The sequence below is a fragment of the Neodiprion virginianus genome, chromosome 2, assembly GCF_021901495.1.
Source record: "Neodiprion virginianus isolate iyNeoVirg1 chromosome 2, iyNeoVirg1.1, whole genome shotgun sequence".
Classification (NCBI taxonomy): domain Eukaryota; kingdom Metazoa; phylum Arthropoda; class Insecta; order Hymenoptera; family Diprionidae; genus Neodiprion; species Neodiprion virginianus.
In genome coordinates, this window is record NC_060878.1 from 698,450 (window position 1) to 714,837 (window position 16,388).

General features: G+C 41.1%; 2 protein-coding genes across 10 annotated transcripts in view; one reads left to right on the forward strand and one right to left on the reverse strand.

The window, feature by feature from the left end:
* The window catches only part of LOC124297496 (titin), a 52,944-nt gene that overhangs the window by 30,252 nt on the left and 6,304 nt on the right, over positions 1-16,388 (reverse strand). For 8 of the 9 annotated variants that reach the window (XM_046748607.1, XM_046748603.1, XM_046748598.1 and 5 more), the window contains 5 exons: positions 12,950-13,280; positions 12,063-12,217; positions 11,179-11,386; positions 10,698-10,992; positions 10,286-10,596 (listed from right to left, as the gene is read on the reverse strand). In XM_046748607.1, the coding sequence (XP_046604563.1) occupies positions 10,286-10,596; positions 10,698-10,992; positions 11,179-11,386; positions 12,063-12,217; positions 12,950-13,280 (1,300 nt within the window). Of the gene's footprint in view, positions 1-10,285; positions 10,597-10,697; positions 10,993-11,178; positions 11,387-12,062; positions 12,218-12,949; positions 13,281-14,869; positions 14,983-16,388 lie in introns of those variants that run through there. The other variant, XM_046748604.1, reaches the window with a different exon arrangement.
* On the forward strand, positions 292-2,390 carry LOC124297498 (uncharacterized). Its single transcript, XM_046748610.1, has 3 exons — positions 292-611; positions 713-839; positions 1,883-2,390. The coding sequence occupies exons 1-3, from the start codon at positions 464-466 to the stop codon at positions 2,301-2,303; spliced, it is 696 nt and encodes a 231-aa protein (XP_046604566.1). The 5' UTR covers positions 292-463; the 3' UTR covers positions 2,304-2,390.

The following is a 16,388-nucleotide window of genomic DNA, read 5'->3' on the forward strand; positions in this document are numbered from 1 at the left end:
ACTCCGGTGCGTAAGGCGGAAGGCTGTAGGAAGGTTTTACGTTGTGGCCGTTTCGGGGTTATTTCGGGGTATTGCACGAGCCTACAGCTATTTCCGAGTCCTCCATCCATCCAGCGTCGGTTGAGCAGAAACGTCGAGTTAGCCATCGTTCTCCGAGAGACTCTACGATGGATAAATTTAACCAACGGTCCGGCCTACAGGCCGATTCGATACCTAAACCTACTCCTCGAACACACCACGCTCATCAATGGATTTGTTAGGTAGGTTAACATCGTTTGGTAAGAGATCGCGACTCGTGACATGAACCTAGCTGGCAGCGATCGAGCGGAAAGGAAGGAAGTTGAAACGAGAATGATCGATAACAAGATCGTTCAACTGTCTGTCCGTCGTCGTTACGTTCAAAACTCCATTTGCTGAAGAATTTTGCGATTACAGTAAAAGGATCACGGAAACTAGGGAAAGGATGCCGAAGACCCAGAGCATCAGCGTCTGTCTCTTAAATGCCATCAAGAAGTTTCCAGAGCTTTACAATTCTCAGCATGACCTTGCCAATGACAAAACCCACAGCATGGTCGTGTGGGACTTAATTTCCTACGAACTTAACACGCCAGGTACGAAGTGCAGACTGCTCATGTTTTCAAACTCGACGAAAGCTCCGGTCAACCGATGGAACTGTCGAATCGTCAAAACATAAATTCACTATCCTTTTCAGTTGGCGTGCTGAAGAAGCGATGGCAAAAGCTACGATCATCCCACAAAAAGAGGTGCCGGAAGTTGAAGAGCGCAAAATCCGTCGCCCCCCTACCACGTGACGAAATTTTCCACCTCATGCAATCCATGTACGTATGTCGTCCTCTTAAGGGGTAACACCACTCTAACGGACGAAAAAAAGGCCCAGCTTGGACGATTTATTTTGGGAGTATGAAAAATGGAATACGATTTCTTTTCGGATGGTTTATATGACACATATTGAAGTATGAGAAAAAAAATTTTATCATCATTTTGTTCCAAAATGACAGCGACAGAGCCAATCGTTGAAATCTCCTGTTTTTAAACTTAAAAAAAAAAAAAATAAGCAGTCAACTGTTGATAAAAAAAAAAAACTTCAAATTAAATAAAGAAAACGGGTACGTACTTTTGTAGAAAATTTAGTTGTGAAACTACTGTCAAAATTTCAATTCGATCCGTGCAACGGTATTCAAGTAACCTGTCCTCCCAGTTTGAAAAAAGTAGTTTGGAGAAAAATTCGGTTAAAGTTTTAGAATGCATTGTAACGAAATTGAGAATTGAATCTTTATAAAAGAAAATTTTCAGTGCAGGACCAACTGGATATTATTTTTATGACCCTAAAATATTGTTTAAGCAAAAAAAAAAATGAAATTAGTCGTGTTACCCCTTAACCGGTTTAACAATAATTTACAGTCCGAATTAGTAAACCGTGGTCCGCATTTAGCAAAAATTATGCAATTGAGACAAAAGGCAGAGACGTAATTTTGCGATCAATATTATTTACCGTATATAAAAACCATTGATAAGTAAATTCGAATCACGAATGCGGCGAGCTGCGGGTTTAGTTTCAATTTTCCGAGTCTCGATCGATGGCGATTTCAATCGACGATCAGTTTATTCGTGATCCGGTTTTTCCAGAACCAGATTAGACGATAAATTCGTTCAACAACTCAGACTGGCCGGTCACGAAAAGAAGCGCGTAATTTATCTCTCTCCATTCTTTGACCGGGGTAAAAAAACTTCTCACCGTTACGCCGGCCGCTCGGAGCATCAGGGATTTGCTTATTTATATTTACATCGATAGTGATGCAAGATGGAAAGACGATAGCTTCTCGCCTGCTCAACTTTAAACGGTTCTATAAATTTCCCCCAGGCTCACCGGGAATTCCCTCGGGATCGTGGATGACGATTCCGTTTTTTCGGCGGCGACGCTTTCCGTCATATCGGAGGAGAGTCGCTCTTCTCTCGGTTCGAGCAGCAGCACTTTGATCAACGAAGAACGACGAGAGTCCTCGTCGGAATTTGAGGCCCCGAAGAGAGTCCTGCGGCCCCGGAACTACCAGCGGTCACCGGAAATCACCAATTTCGAGACATCCGAAAACCGGGAGAATAAAATCGTCGATCGATTTCACTCAAGCCGGGCGAACGAGCCCGTCAAGATTTTCTTCAAGAGCATGGCTCTGACGGTGTCTAAATTTCCGCCGCATCTTCAGGCCGAAACGAAAACAAAAATATGCGACATCGTCGTCGAGGCCGAATTGAAACTCTCGTCAGGACCGACGCTCCGATTATAGACTCATTTTGTCCTTTACCCGTGTTCGTTTTTCGTTCCCGTTAATGTGAAGTGTTAACACTGGTTTGGTATATGAATAGTTGTTGTACAGGAATGAGTAAATGAACCGAAAAAGAAAAAATACTTTGGTCGCTCTTTCATTTACATAACTTTCTTTCCGATCTGTCACACATGATCCCAACGATTTTCCACGCTCGAACAATTCTCGATCCTCCCCACATTTCCACTCGTGACTTGTGGTTCAGCATGCTTGAGGGGTTATACCTATACAGTCAGGAGACCGAAAGTAGCGATTTTTCAAGGATTCTTCGTGAATAGACGTTTCAATTTGTTAATATAAATATTCATATACATATTGGAGTACCATTGTACTTCATTTTGGTATTTTTTGTTTGTAAAAATAATGATTTTCAAAGCTGTTATAGCCGATCTCCGGGAGCACCTAAAAAAAAAGCGGCTGGATAACCCGAAATGAAAGAACAAAAATGATTTAGTTGATATAAAGTATTATCTGATCTTTGATCGAAGGAATAAGGAAAAAATTAGTTTTTAACAAAGCGGCGGCTTTTCAAAAAAAAATAAAAAAATCGCTTTTCCATAAAAATTTTCCCCTCGTTTGTGTATAAAAGGGAAAGTATTTGCTGGTGAGAAAAAACATACGATCAAGAACTGAAAGATATATTCATAAAGTTTGCGTAAAAATTTGAAACTGTTCAGCCGTTTCCGAGAAATCTTGCGACTTTGAAAACATAGTTTTGAGAAAAATGCGTAGTTTCCAAACGTACTTTCAAACGCTCCGGAGCGTGTTTGCAAATGTGCGCTTAACTTCGAGAATGTTTGTCGGATCGACATTACATTTTTTGTGCATATACTCGAATGTGTGCATATTGCGAAAATGAAACGTGACATATAAAATCGAATTTTGAAAAATCCTGACTAGGTACAACCCCTCAAAACATCGAAAGCTACGACGACAAAAGCTCAATTTCTCATTTCTTTCAATCCAGCGAGTTGAAGGAAATCGATCGAGTAAATCGAACACCGTTGTGTAAAATGTTTTATTACGATCGGCCGTCGGGCTAGGGCCTGAGACGAGACCAGCTGCTCGCATGGCTCTTTTTGTAATATATTTAGAGAAGAGTGAGAGATAAAAGCCCGGAGTACAGAGGAGCGCGGGACATCGAGAGAGGAGCGTCTGTGAAATCACAGCTTCGGTCGCGTCTCGGCGCGACCGCGACGCACACGATGGATCTAGGAAACCGGTATTAGACGACCGACTGACTGCGTGTGTACCTTGCCCGTCACTCTTTACTACGAACCTTATAAGTGCGAGGAATCGTGCTGCCGAAGGTGGACCGCGGGTCTAATTTCAGGTCTGCGGGAAGAATCGGCCGATTCGACGACCCTTGACCCGCAAAATACTGCCAATATTTGATACGAATCCGGAAACTTGATCTGAGGGTTATTCGGTGACGTTGAATCGAACGGTGATGATAATTTTGCAATCAACCCCAGGGATCGTTAGAAAAAAAAAGGGAAGACTGACGGTAAGACGAGGTTGAATTGTTTGACCCTGACGAAAATAGAACTGGAGGAAAAATTCAGACACGCTGAGGAGGTATTTGCCAGTCTTTGCGAAAAACCGCACAGCTGTTTTTCAAATCTTTTATCTGCATCTGCGGTAAGGACCAGAGCTTGAGAATGAAAAATGTTTTGGCACGACGATACGCGAATGACGCCAAGGATTTACAAGATTATCGGGTTTCGAATGATTAAAATAATGGAAATGGAATTCGAACTTTGGATTCGAAGGCAATCGATTTTTCACAGTTGATTTATGGGAATACGTGAATTTCACCGAGTAGCTTTAGAGAATTTCATTGCAGCCGATGAGGGCTGACAGTAGTAGGGAAAAACTTGTTGACAGAGATTTACGCGGTCACGGAGAAATCTTGGTCACCGTTTCCTGCGATGCGTAATTGCTCAGAATAGAAGAATCGGGATTTTCAATGGAATAGCAATTTCTAACTGATAATAAGTAGGTTACAAGCATACGACGCTGGATATTATCAAGAGCTCCAGGTCGTTAATTTTTTATTTTGCTTCATTGATGGATCAGAATAAGGATGAAAATCGTAATAAGGATGAAAAATGATACGGAAACCGTGTTTGAATGTTGAAATATACAACAGAAGCGGAATAAGTCCATTGCAATGAAATAAAAAATTCCATCTACGTGTCTTTAGCACTTGTCACGTCCGGCAGAATCAGTTTGTTCGAAATGTATTAAAAAGGGTTGCTATATTATTGATGCAAAGATCCTTCATGCACATGCTTCAAATTGAAAATATTGACTCAAAATGCCCTTATTTGGTTAAAGATGATTTTGAGATATGTCGGACATGTTTCAGAAATTTATTTTTCTTTCAAATATCGCATTATTCTCACAACGTGAGAATAAATTTACAGAATAAATAGAAGGATTCGATTTTTTTCGCAAACTTTCAACCTATTTCATACACTTGATTATTCAATGTGCGGTATATCTCGTGAAAATCGTAAAAAACGAAAATCAAAATTATAAACTACATATGATGTTGAAAAAAGCGAATGGTTTAATATTATTCAACCAACGTTCGAAAATCCTAGTAGCAAGTATACATCAAATATTGTCAAGTATTTTCACGTATACTATAATCGATATTAATCGAAGATCAGTATGAAGCTACAATAATGTTACTGTAACGATCATAGATAGTAAAGAAAGAATCTTTACGTCGCACCTCTACGAATGACCAAAATTCAGTAACCCATTATAAACAAAATATCCTTATATTTTGCAAAGAAAACGTCTTAAAAGTCATTCTAAAAATTGCACATCAACGATTTGTTCGCTGATGTTTCGTCACGTTAACGTTAACAACGTCAGCCTCATCCTCAGAGATTATCTCAACATTTTTCATACAATTTCAAAAACGAAAATGATCCGCAGATACTGTAATAAAATTCCAAGAGTCTGCTGCTACACGATGAAGAAAACGGACGTGTGAATACGGTCAGGTAATTGTGAAAAAATGTTCCCTCATCCTTGGCCATTGGCCCTTGGCCTTTGGCCCTTGTTCAGGGGGGCGGTCGAGTCTCGGGTTAACCCGATGTAAGACGGTGTGAAATTGGGAATTATCTTTTTGTTTGCCGATGCGACGGAGGTTCATTCGCGCGTGTCCGACTCTCACATTGACCACCGCGTCTTACGTTTGTCTTGCCGCTGCTGCTGTTGTTGCTCTCGCGTCGTTCGTTTCAATGCAGCAATCATGACGTCGTCGTTGGCACGACGCCTTGCGTCACCGCTATACATAATATTTCAACCACACCGCGAGCGGCAGTCGAGCACGGCTCGATTTTCACAACGGCGTGTTAATTTTTTCGGAAAATTACGCAATCCGCGATTTTCGCGACTTTTTTTTTTTTTACCAAGATTTATCCTATATAGTTCCGAAATTACGCTTTTGCGTTCAAAGAGAGATTCTTTTAATATTCATTAGCTTAAAATTAAGACAAGTTACTGTTTTTTTTTTTTTTTTTTTTTACTGTTTATTCCGCCACCGAAGATCGCAGACGATTATCCACGCTGTTCTTATGACTCATCTAAGTCCTACACCGCGTTGCTTTTGACATTCATAGATTTTGAAAGGATGCGCTTTGTTGCGAAGATCGTCATGCGGTCGTAAGTCGAACGGTTGTTAGACGGAAAAAAGTGTCGCGTAATTTGTGAAATTTACGATAAATCGTGTGGAGAGAAGAAATATACTTCGTAGGTTGGTGTGCATACGCGGTTTCAGATTTCGCCGGCAATCATTTTTCGGGAATCATGCGTGAAACGTCATTAGCTTATTTCAAGCGTAGCCTCCAATTCGCTATTTGCTACTTGACATTCGTTACGGTACAGATTATGTTTATATTTTTTGCCTCAATCTCTGTCATCGTGAAATTCATACGAATATTTGTGGTTTGACAAAACGTAGAATTGAAATGTGTACATTTATTGGCTAATGAAAAACGGCCAACAATACGAAAGCCAAGACGTTCAGAGGGAATTCTATTACTGGAACGGTGGAAACGATGAGACGCGTAACGCGGTGTCACTTCTATTTCTATAGTTTGATATTTCCTCATACATCTTAATATACATGTCATTCCCGCTATCCAATAACGTTCGTAAGACTTATTGTTATCAAAAAATTCAACGAAGAGTTCGGTAACAATTGCAATATGTAAACCAACTACTTGACATTTGTCTGCGGTTGAATTGCGAAACTTGAGCTTCGTTTCAATTCATCGAAAATTAGCGGTGAACAGCTTTTGCAAAGTCGAATATTTCAATGGATAAAAAACCATCTCAATTCCGATTCGAAGTAGCTATACACTTTTTATACCTCGATAATCGCAGTTTGAATAGCGCATGGAGTCATTTTTTTATTATTATCAGGGCTTTAGGTTTTTGCGTCTTAAAAATCTCTGGGACAGATTTTCCGACCAAACATCGTGTAAAGTCCATTCTTACTTGTAAGAGGGCAATGACGAGTCTTGTCTCTCCGCTCTGCACGGCTATCGTGCTAATCGTCGTAGTTTTTGGTGGTTTTGAATTTGACTGGGTCGAATCCTGCTCCCGGTTCCTGTTTTCTCGCCCTTCGTCGTTGCTCCCTTCCCGCCGGCGTTCATCGACGTTTGATTGTTCCGGTTCGTCCCCGGAACCCTCGGGATTATCTACCATTTTCTTTGAGGCTTCGTCTCGTTCCTTTTATCCACTTGTTTCAACACTAATTAGCTACTCGATTTATTTATCGTTATCTTTGATTGAACGCGCCTCGTTTTATTTCTTCTCGCACGCGTTTCACTGCAGACTAGAACAACAATTAATCGTTCGAATAACGCCCATTGATTTGTGGAAATATCAGGATCGAATTTCCAATTTTTTCTTATCCACTTTCTGCCAATTCGTTCGTCCGTCCGTCTGCCGATAATACCGAATCAATACCACGCTTTGTTTTTAATCCTCGACTGGTGAACGAAACGCGTGGAATAAGGAGGCACAATACGCCGCCATTATGCAACCTCAAGAGATTGCGAGGTCGGCTTAAGATCGCTTTGATTCATATTCAAAACCAACAAGTTTTTTAACAATTGTTCAAATCCGATATCAAATCGAATCGCGATTCTATTTTAACCGCTGCTCATCATCGGTATAACAAATCGTAAAAACGTCCGTGTAACCAAAGAAGAATCTATCGTTTGTTATTATTTCCCCCGAATTTGCACAGCTGAGAAATTTTTTTGCGCGTTATTAACGAGGCACGAATGAAACGCGTGAGCCGTGTGAAAATAAACACTTTTCACCGGATTCCATTTTGAGGAGCAATCAATCAGAATTCAAGGCGCCGTTTATTCTTATACATTCAGTTATTAAAACCGGTCGTTTCTCTTTCTCATTTATTATTGAAACTAACAAGATTTTCATGACATTTTCTAAATCGCTGAACCTGCGTCCACATTTCAGACCATTCCTAACCGATAAGCGGCTTTTCACAAAAGGTTTAACATCAACGAGGGACCAGGGAGCGACCGGAAGGCTCTTCGACGTCCGGTTCATTGTTTACCGTCATTCGAACGAGGGATGCAGACACTTGACCGGTGGTCCAGAACGAATACAGGTACCAGCCGATTAAGCGGCGTTAAAAGATTCGCGCATAAATTCGATACGCCGTTTTTCGCAAGTCAAATTCCAGCCGAACACCGTCAGCGCTTAAACGCTATTTCTGGTCCCTCGCCATTCCGCCTCCATATTCGAAAACTGCGCCGGAGCGAAGGAGAGGAAATGTTGAAAAATCGCGGTACCGATCGCTGGGTAAAAAAGCCTGACCTTTGCCTGAGAGTCGGTTCTGTAATGCGAAAAAATATCGATCATGCCATTCCACAGGTGTTCCACATATCTGAGGGAATAAGACTCGTTCAATTTTACGAATTCGCGAAGAGGAAACGCGACTTGCGTCAAGTTTCGAACGGCGGTGACTTTTCGCCGGCAGTGATCGACGGACGGCGGACGATGAATGACGAGTTCGTGGTGATCCACGCTTCGCACCGGCGCCGATTACCTACCGAAATTCAAATCACACTCAAACTTCACTCGACGCACGGTTTGGCACTCCGCGCCTCGTGTTTCCTCAGTGCCGGTCCACCCAAGACTGGCCAACTCTCGACTGCACACTCGAAACCGAAGGAAACTCCCCGCCGAATGGAGCCGAGAATTACCGATCTCTCACGGAATGTCCCGATCTGGGATCTAGAGTCGAACCGCGAAACTCCAGAAGTCGAAAATTTCACTGCCTGTACCGACCGCGACCGGTGAGTTCCTGATACATTTAGCGGAAAATTCAATTTACCATGTCCGGTTGATTTTCTGACAAAATTTTTGCGATTGTGTCATAATTTTATGGAGAACTTTGCATTTTTTTTTTTTTGGCTTTGATAGGGAAAAACATTTTTGTCAAACAATGACACGAGTTAAGTGGATGTAGATTTAGAGTTTCAGAGGCTCATTTTAACTTAGCAATGACGATAAGATAATATGACAAACGTAATATACATTCAAGAAATGTTGAGATTCTAATTCGTTACTTCAATTCCTGAGCTATCAAACTCTTTTTTAAGAATTTTATCCGTTACAATGAACGTCGAAATAATAATCAAAAATTATTGACAATAAAAAAAATTATCATGGAATAGAAATCGTTCGCATTTTTCTTTGTATTTCAAATTTTCTCCTCATTGTATGAGATAATGGGGTGATTAAAGCACCGCAAATGGCTCGGTCATAATGCCTGCGGTTTGCTTCTCAGAAGCATTAATTCATCCCGCTTGCAACCGCATAACACGTTTGGTTTTTCTCGAAGTGATTTTTACAGTTTGACATTAATTCTTGAAAATATTTGCGTAACGGTATTAAATGTTGGTACTCACTAAGTTGCCCAGGTCCTGAGTCGACAGGGTCAACAAGTTTGTCCTGCATGCGTTTAAAATTATATTCACATATTTACGTGATACGCTATGTTACAATATGTTTGACCGAAATAATATCCCTCTATTACACGTAGAACTTATAATTAACGTCGCGCGTCATCCACAAAACCATGTGCTGATTACAACTGTTTTATACGTATACGTCTTCGTGTATGTTATACGTATGTGTCACAAGCTGAGATACACGGAACTAATTACAGCTATTCGTACTTGGAATTCTTTATCTATCGGCTGCGGCTGCAAGAACTTGTAAGCAGATACGCTGTCATCATTGAAACACAGGAGCAATTTATAGATAACACGAAAGATAATTAATCGGAGGTGATGGTCGACCAAAAATCACACATACACCAAATCATGCGATACACTTGGGTCGGTTAGTAAGCCATAAGGAAAAAACAAAAAAAACAGGCACAGGCAATTATTTTGGCAAAAACATAATTGAAGTAAAAATAATAATTTATTCACACAACACATCTTAGAATAATATCTATTAAATTACGTACAATAATTATATTTATACACATCTATGCAGCATAAATTAATAATATCAGTAACGTAATAACTTGTATACACATCGATAAAACCACGACGTAAAACGAACTCAAAATACAACACGCCAAAGTTGAGGAACAAAGCGAGGAGACGTTCAACTTGAAAAAAAAAAGATGTTTTTCTTTTTTGTTTTTCATTGTAATACATCAATCGATGGAGAGAAGAAAACGATTTTTAACCAAACGATCGCAAGTGTCTAAAAATTTTCAAAAAATGCAGCTAACATATCTCGCCAAGCATGAAGTCGAAACGCGCAGCTGATCTGACGGATCTTTGGGCGATTAGACAATGGCTGAGAAGGCCGTTAGAGTTTTTTGAATCCTCGCTATTTCCGCAATTACCGTTGCGACTCACCTTCTTCATTCTTTCGAGAAGCTCCTCTTCGTCTTTCGAGTTCTTTCCATTCGGCGTCGTCTCGATTCCGCTGTCGTCGACGTGGCTGACATCCAGCGAGCATTTCTCCTGAATTTCCCGACTCGACGCTTCAGCCAAAATCGACGATTCTTCTCGCGGTTCGTTCGCCTCTTTAGAATCCCGACATTTTGCCTCCTCAAGATCTGACGAAGATTGTTTCGACTCCGTTTCATGCGTCTTTGTGAACTTTAAAAGACGGCTGTGCTCCCTGACGCTCTCCTGAGACGCGTCGCTGTCCTGGGACTCGTCTTCTGCAAAAAAAAGTTGACAAGAAATGAGATAAAAAGAAAATGAACGTCGTGTTAAATTAAATAATCAAACTCATAAGAATCCGTCACTTCGCACGACGTACTTTTTGGGCAAATCGGGAGAATCTCGTCACAGATTTTCGCGACAATCTGCTTGTCGATATCCCGGAGAATTTTTTCGGCTTCGATGTGTTGAACGGAGGCTAGAGGATCCTCTCCGGGTTCGGAAAGTCGCGTGATTTCCCTGAGGTCCTGCAGCTCCTTGACATCGGTGTGTTCGTGATTGTCGCAAAGAGTATTCGACGTCAGTTTGTACGACGTTACGCCAAAGTGGGTGCTCTGGGAAACCCGGAGCGTCGTCGTCTCCGTTACCTCCTTAAGGACCTTCCCGGATTTTTCCTGTAAGTTCAGACGATATCGGGTATCAGATATCGGAGAGCCTTGCCGACCTTCGAGAATTACGTGAGAATTTTCATCGCCAACTCCACGCATTGGCGGATGATATAAATAGAACCGATCGCTTGCGCAACTTTATCGTCGTCGCCGATTTCCGCTCGGCTGCATGGTTCGACCTTATCGGCTTACCTCGGTCGTCTGCTTGACGATCGTGCTGGCACTCGATCTATCGATCTCCGGTGTCTCCACCTTCCCAACCACTTCCTGCATCTGCATCGGCAACCCGATCAGTTCCGATCTTTTTCCAGCTTCGCAGAATCTTGATTCTGTTTCTTCGATCTTCAGTTCCGGTATCTCGACGTTCTCCACGTCGGACGCTGGCACGTCGACGTCCCACCTGAAATCGTTCGTTTACACAACTGAATATTCTCAGAAATAATGGACTTTGAAATGGCTAGCCGGTCGTAGTTTTTCAACCCTTTGAATCATACATTTTTCCTTACAGTAAGATTCCTTGAAACTGGAAATGTAAGAGTTCTCGAGGTCACTTATCTGAGAAATTTTCAAAATTCAAAGGGGAGGATCCAATATGAGTGAACAGGATCAATATTTACATTTTCAGTCCACCAGATTGGTTCCACCACCTTGAATTTTGAAATTCTGAAGTCGGATGCGTTTTCACCGACCCCAAAAACTACCGAGTAACGAATTTCAAGCGAATCGAATCAATTTCCATGTTATCAGTCCGCGATATTGGATCCACTGGTGTGAATTTTGAAATTTTTACATGGAAATCGTTTTTAGCAAGCCCAAAAACTCAAGATTGCCAAGTTCCACTTTTTTAGTCCCCATAACCTTCCCACAATAACATTTATTCTGTAAAAACAGGCATTTTCAAAACTCTATTTATAGCGCTCATTATATTGGCGGTATCATCATAATCCCTCCCAAAAAATCAACATTGACATCTTAGTAGCCCAATATGCAATAAAAATTAAATAGAAATCTTTGATAACCGATTCAATAAAGATGTCTCATATATTAGACGACGTACCGCAAAGAGTTAAACTTACCAAGCAGTGTCGCCGCATTCGGAAGCCGTCGTGAACGATCCGCTCCTTGACTCGACCTGGGCAGAAGTCATCGAGCATTCAGTTGCAGTCGCGTAGTCATCGCCAGGAATTTCTTCGGCACCGTTGCTGAGAGTGTGGCTTGTCTTGGTTCCACCCTTCGGGAAAAAAATGGAGACATTTACAGGAATTTCAGGTAATTTTTTTCTCATGCAGAAAAGTTTAAGAAATTTTAGAGGTTTTAGGTATGCATTTCTTACACCTTTCAGAGTAGATTTGCTTCATTAGATCCTTATTTAAACGTATCAGGGTGATGCACAGAGTGAAATTTCAATAGAGTGTAAAGAGATGAAGATTCATTGCGCGCAAGACTTCTAACTTGATGTTGTAGCGTATCGTACGGATTTGTATGGCATAATCTAGTTTCAAATGCTGACAAATTTTCATGGGGTTTTTTCAATAGCTTCATTTTGAAAGAAAATAGATCAATTTTTAGAATCATGACAAAAAATGAGCCGTTTTTTGACATAAAATTTAGGTTATCTCACTCCCGGGTGAGAATTTGGGCAAAATTCTATGACAATGTTTGAAAAATACTTGAATAAGTAACGTGTAAAAATTTTAGGTGAATCGATCAGAAACTGTAGGAGAAACCCTGCGCGCAAATTTGAATAATCAAAAGTGAAGCAAAATGCATTCAAAGTTTAAATTCTCAAAAAGTTACAGTATGCACTCATACAAATTAAAGTTTTTCGACCCGAAAAATTTTTAATGGGCCAAAATCGATACGCGCCCATTCATAGGAGGGATGAAGGTGTACAAAAATGCAAAAAAGCGAAAATGGATGTTTTGGTCTTAAATGCCAAAAAATCGCTTGGAAAAATTTTCACCTCCTTTGCTATATTGCTCGTTTCTTGATTTTTCGCCGGTTGCTGTTCGCTGGCGGCTGATTCCAACATCTTCCGTATCCCGGCGGCGACGTCGACGTCGGTCTTGACGTCGGACTCTCGGTCGCACTTCGGGAGAGCCGATTCGTCGGTTGCGGAAGGCGAAGAAATCGAGGCAGATTGTTTCGGCTCCGCCTTGTCACTCCTGGCACCTGCCTTGCAGAGGCGAGAATCCAGGCGCTCTGCAAGCCGCGTAACTTCCGCCAAACGATTGGAAATCGCCTCAACCGCCGTCAGGTTTCCGCCGCCGACCAGCGTCTCGTCATCGGACATTCTGGTGGTCAATGATTTTATCATTGTGAAAGAAGAAGAGACAAAAATTTACGGCCGCGAGTGATTCGCCGAGTCGAAATTTCGCACCTACTTTTAAGGAGCTCCTACGCCAAAGGGCTTAAAGATAGTAAAGTAGATTCTGTTTCAGGGCAATATCAGACCCTGCTTCGACGATAAAAATTTTCCAAATTTATCGATTTAACAAGTTTAGGCTCAAGGTAAGGTCTGTTTAGAAGCTCCTTTAACCCTCCAAAGGTTAGGGTGTGTAATATTTCTGTACCTCGGAGAAGTTACAGGTCCAATGGAGGAGCTGTAGATCGAATAGCGTCAAAATGGAGTCAATCGTCTACTGAAAGCGTAAAAGTAGGATTTGGTGTTTAAATTTTTAGGAATCGGAAATTTGATGTAGGATTTGTTCCTAAATTTTTTGAGGTTCGAGGGTCAAGGCAGGATCTTTACGTTCAGTTTCCTTCAAAGTAGGTTTATATGAGCCCTGGTAGGGTTAAATATAGGCGGGATATTTCGACTCGGGTCTGTTTTCAATATGAATAGATATCTGTAAGTGAAAGAATTAAACAGCTGCGAGGAGAGAAATTATCAAGACAAGCGGAAAGGCGAGACGATTGATCGTATTTTTCCTCGAAGGGTATTTAAAAACTGTTGGAAAACACAGTGTTGTAACAACATTTAAAAAAACGAGGTGAGAAATGCTCTCTTGCGCAATAAAGCGATTGACAGCAAGCCCTAACTTATTGGCGGGGCGAGGGTGTTCTAAAAAATTCCGTCATCAGGCCAACCACGAAGACAGAGTCGCGTTCACCCGCCGAAAGCTAATAAATCCAACAGTCGCGGTTATTTCGCTTCAACGTCTGCTACGTTTGGAGTGACTGATGGTAGAGCAAGATCACATAAAGTAAATGTACCAATTATGGAACCTTTTGTTTTCCAAAATTATAAGTTTACGGCACAAATTGTGAATTTTTCGATGACTAAAGCAATACAGATTTATTTTTTGGTAACTTTAGAACGAAGGATAAAACAGGTACAACAAAAATATTCAATAATTGGAACACTCACTTTATAACTGAAGACAAGTTGTTGTTGAAATTCGACTTTATAAGCTTACAACCAAAACATCCAATGTTTCAAATTAAAGGCAATTGCACGGATAAAATGGACAAGTGTGCAGCAGTTGGGTTTCGCAATATTGTGTATCGTGTCGTAATTAGGGAAGAAATTTTGTGCAACATCAAAGGATAGGAAATTCGAAGATCTGAAAGACGAACAGCTGACGCTGATCTGCGATTTCGCTTTAATCGTCTCCGCGACAGCGAAGTGCGACGTCTCGTAAATCCAGACTTAAACACGATTGGACACTGACTAGAATTAGGCGATAAACTGGGACGACAAAATGTCGAGGTTATGAAACAATTTCCAGATTCGTGAAAAACCGGAGAAAATGAAATCTCGAGAAATGACCAGGCTGCACGGCGGTGAGTATCATGACAAGATGGCGCCGCTGCACCAAACGCAGTAAATAAACAGCCATACGTATAAATTTCGGAGTTGACGAAGCTTGACACGACTTACTTGATCACCGAATAGCAAGCTCGTATAACTACGGCGAATAAAAAGCTCGGGACGTCGTATTCGGCAAGGAGTCCTTGGAGGGTGTCGTAGAGCGGCATGGCGGCGTGTTATCGGTCCGAAAAGTTCGTGAGGAACTAGCCGAGTAAAGTTGTCGACTAGAGAGTGAATGCGGGAAAAGAAAGCTGCAAGAGTTAATGACCTACAAACGGAAATAGGATGCACTTCTATCCCCGGTTGTTCGGCCTACACACAACCGCAGTACGCGCACACGCCGTGCCATGCTGTAATCAAAGCAAACGACAGGGGGCCGTTTTTTATCCCTCGAGAAAAGCTCAACGCAAGCCCTGCTTCCCTGAATCTTAGGGTGAAAGGAAACGCAGCCGCGAAGATACGGATCAAGTCAGAAAATCCTTTCACGGAGCCATAGTTTGTTGTTTTTTTTTTCTAATCTTTGGCGGTTTCGAGTGAGCTTTTTGCAAGCTTAAATCGTTCGGCGAAGCTTTAGAGTTTCATTTTCATTCTCAGGCGAGGCAAAAGTACAAGGCTGGAACGAAACGCCACGACGTTGTACTGGATTGATTATTAATAATTTTCAATTTCAAGTGACCGAAGAGCTTTTTGCGCGCGTGCCAATTCGACACTCGGTTTTCGCATCTGCAGAGACGGAGACCGCTAAAATAGGACGTTTAGCGACTATACGTAACGATAGGGATAGTGTACATCGCGTCGGAAGCGGCTCTTTGAAATTTTATTATCCATCAAGTTAGCGTCATTGGGCGAACGCGTTCAACGACGAAAATTTATCGCAGTTTTGTGTAACATGCGCAATTCAACGTGCACTCACTCTCCGTGCGTTCGCTGTAACATTGCACCGGCAAAATATACACATTATCCCTCAAAACATCTGCAGTGGACAAGCGTTACATTATTTATAAGACGGTGTAACAGTTATAACGGCGGACTGTCTTCTGCGGGCTTGGAAAAAAAATTATATTATATATAAACTAGAATACAGCTGTTACATTATGTGCCGATTAGAGCGATTCCAAATTCGCAGTCATCTAAACAGTTTATGAATTACGAACAACCTTGACGCTTCCGTTACTAAAAATTTCCTACGTATCGATCGAAAATTTATTCGTATTTAATATCTTAACCTCAGTGTATGTATGTATGTGCGTATGTATGTATATTTCAACGAAGGTTATTTTAAAATATCGTTACCAATCAGATTTAGTCATCAAGACAAAATCGACCGTTTATATTGAAATACACCAAAGCAGCTCATGTTAAATTCACAGTCAATAAATTGTTTTGTTGCAGATTATAGGTGTACAATTCTTATACTGTCATACACTGTTAGAAAAAAAATGTCACAGCAGATCCACTAAAATTTTTGTGTTGATTTAACCATTTTTTAATGTATTACTAAGTAAAAAGAAAGTAAAAATTAAAAATTAAATGTTGACATGACAACTTGAATGTTAAAATTTAAAAAATTTGTGCTGTATTCACTAGC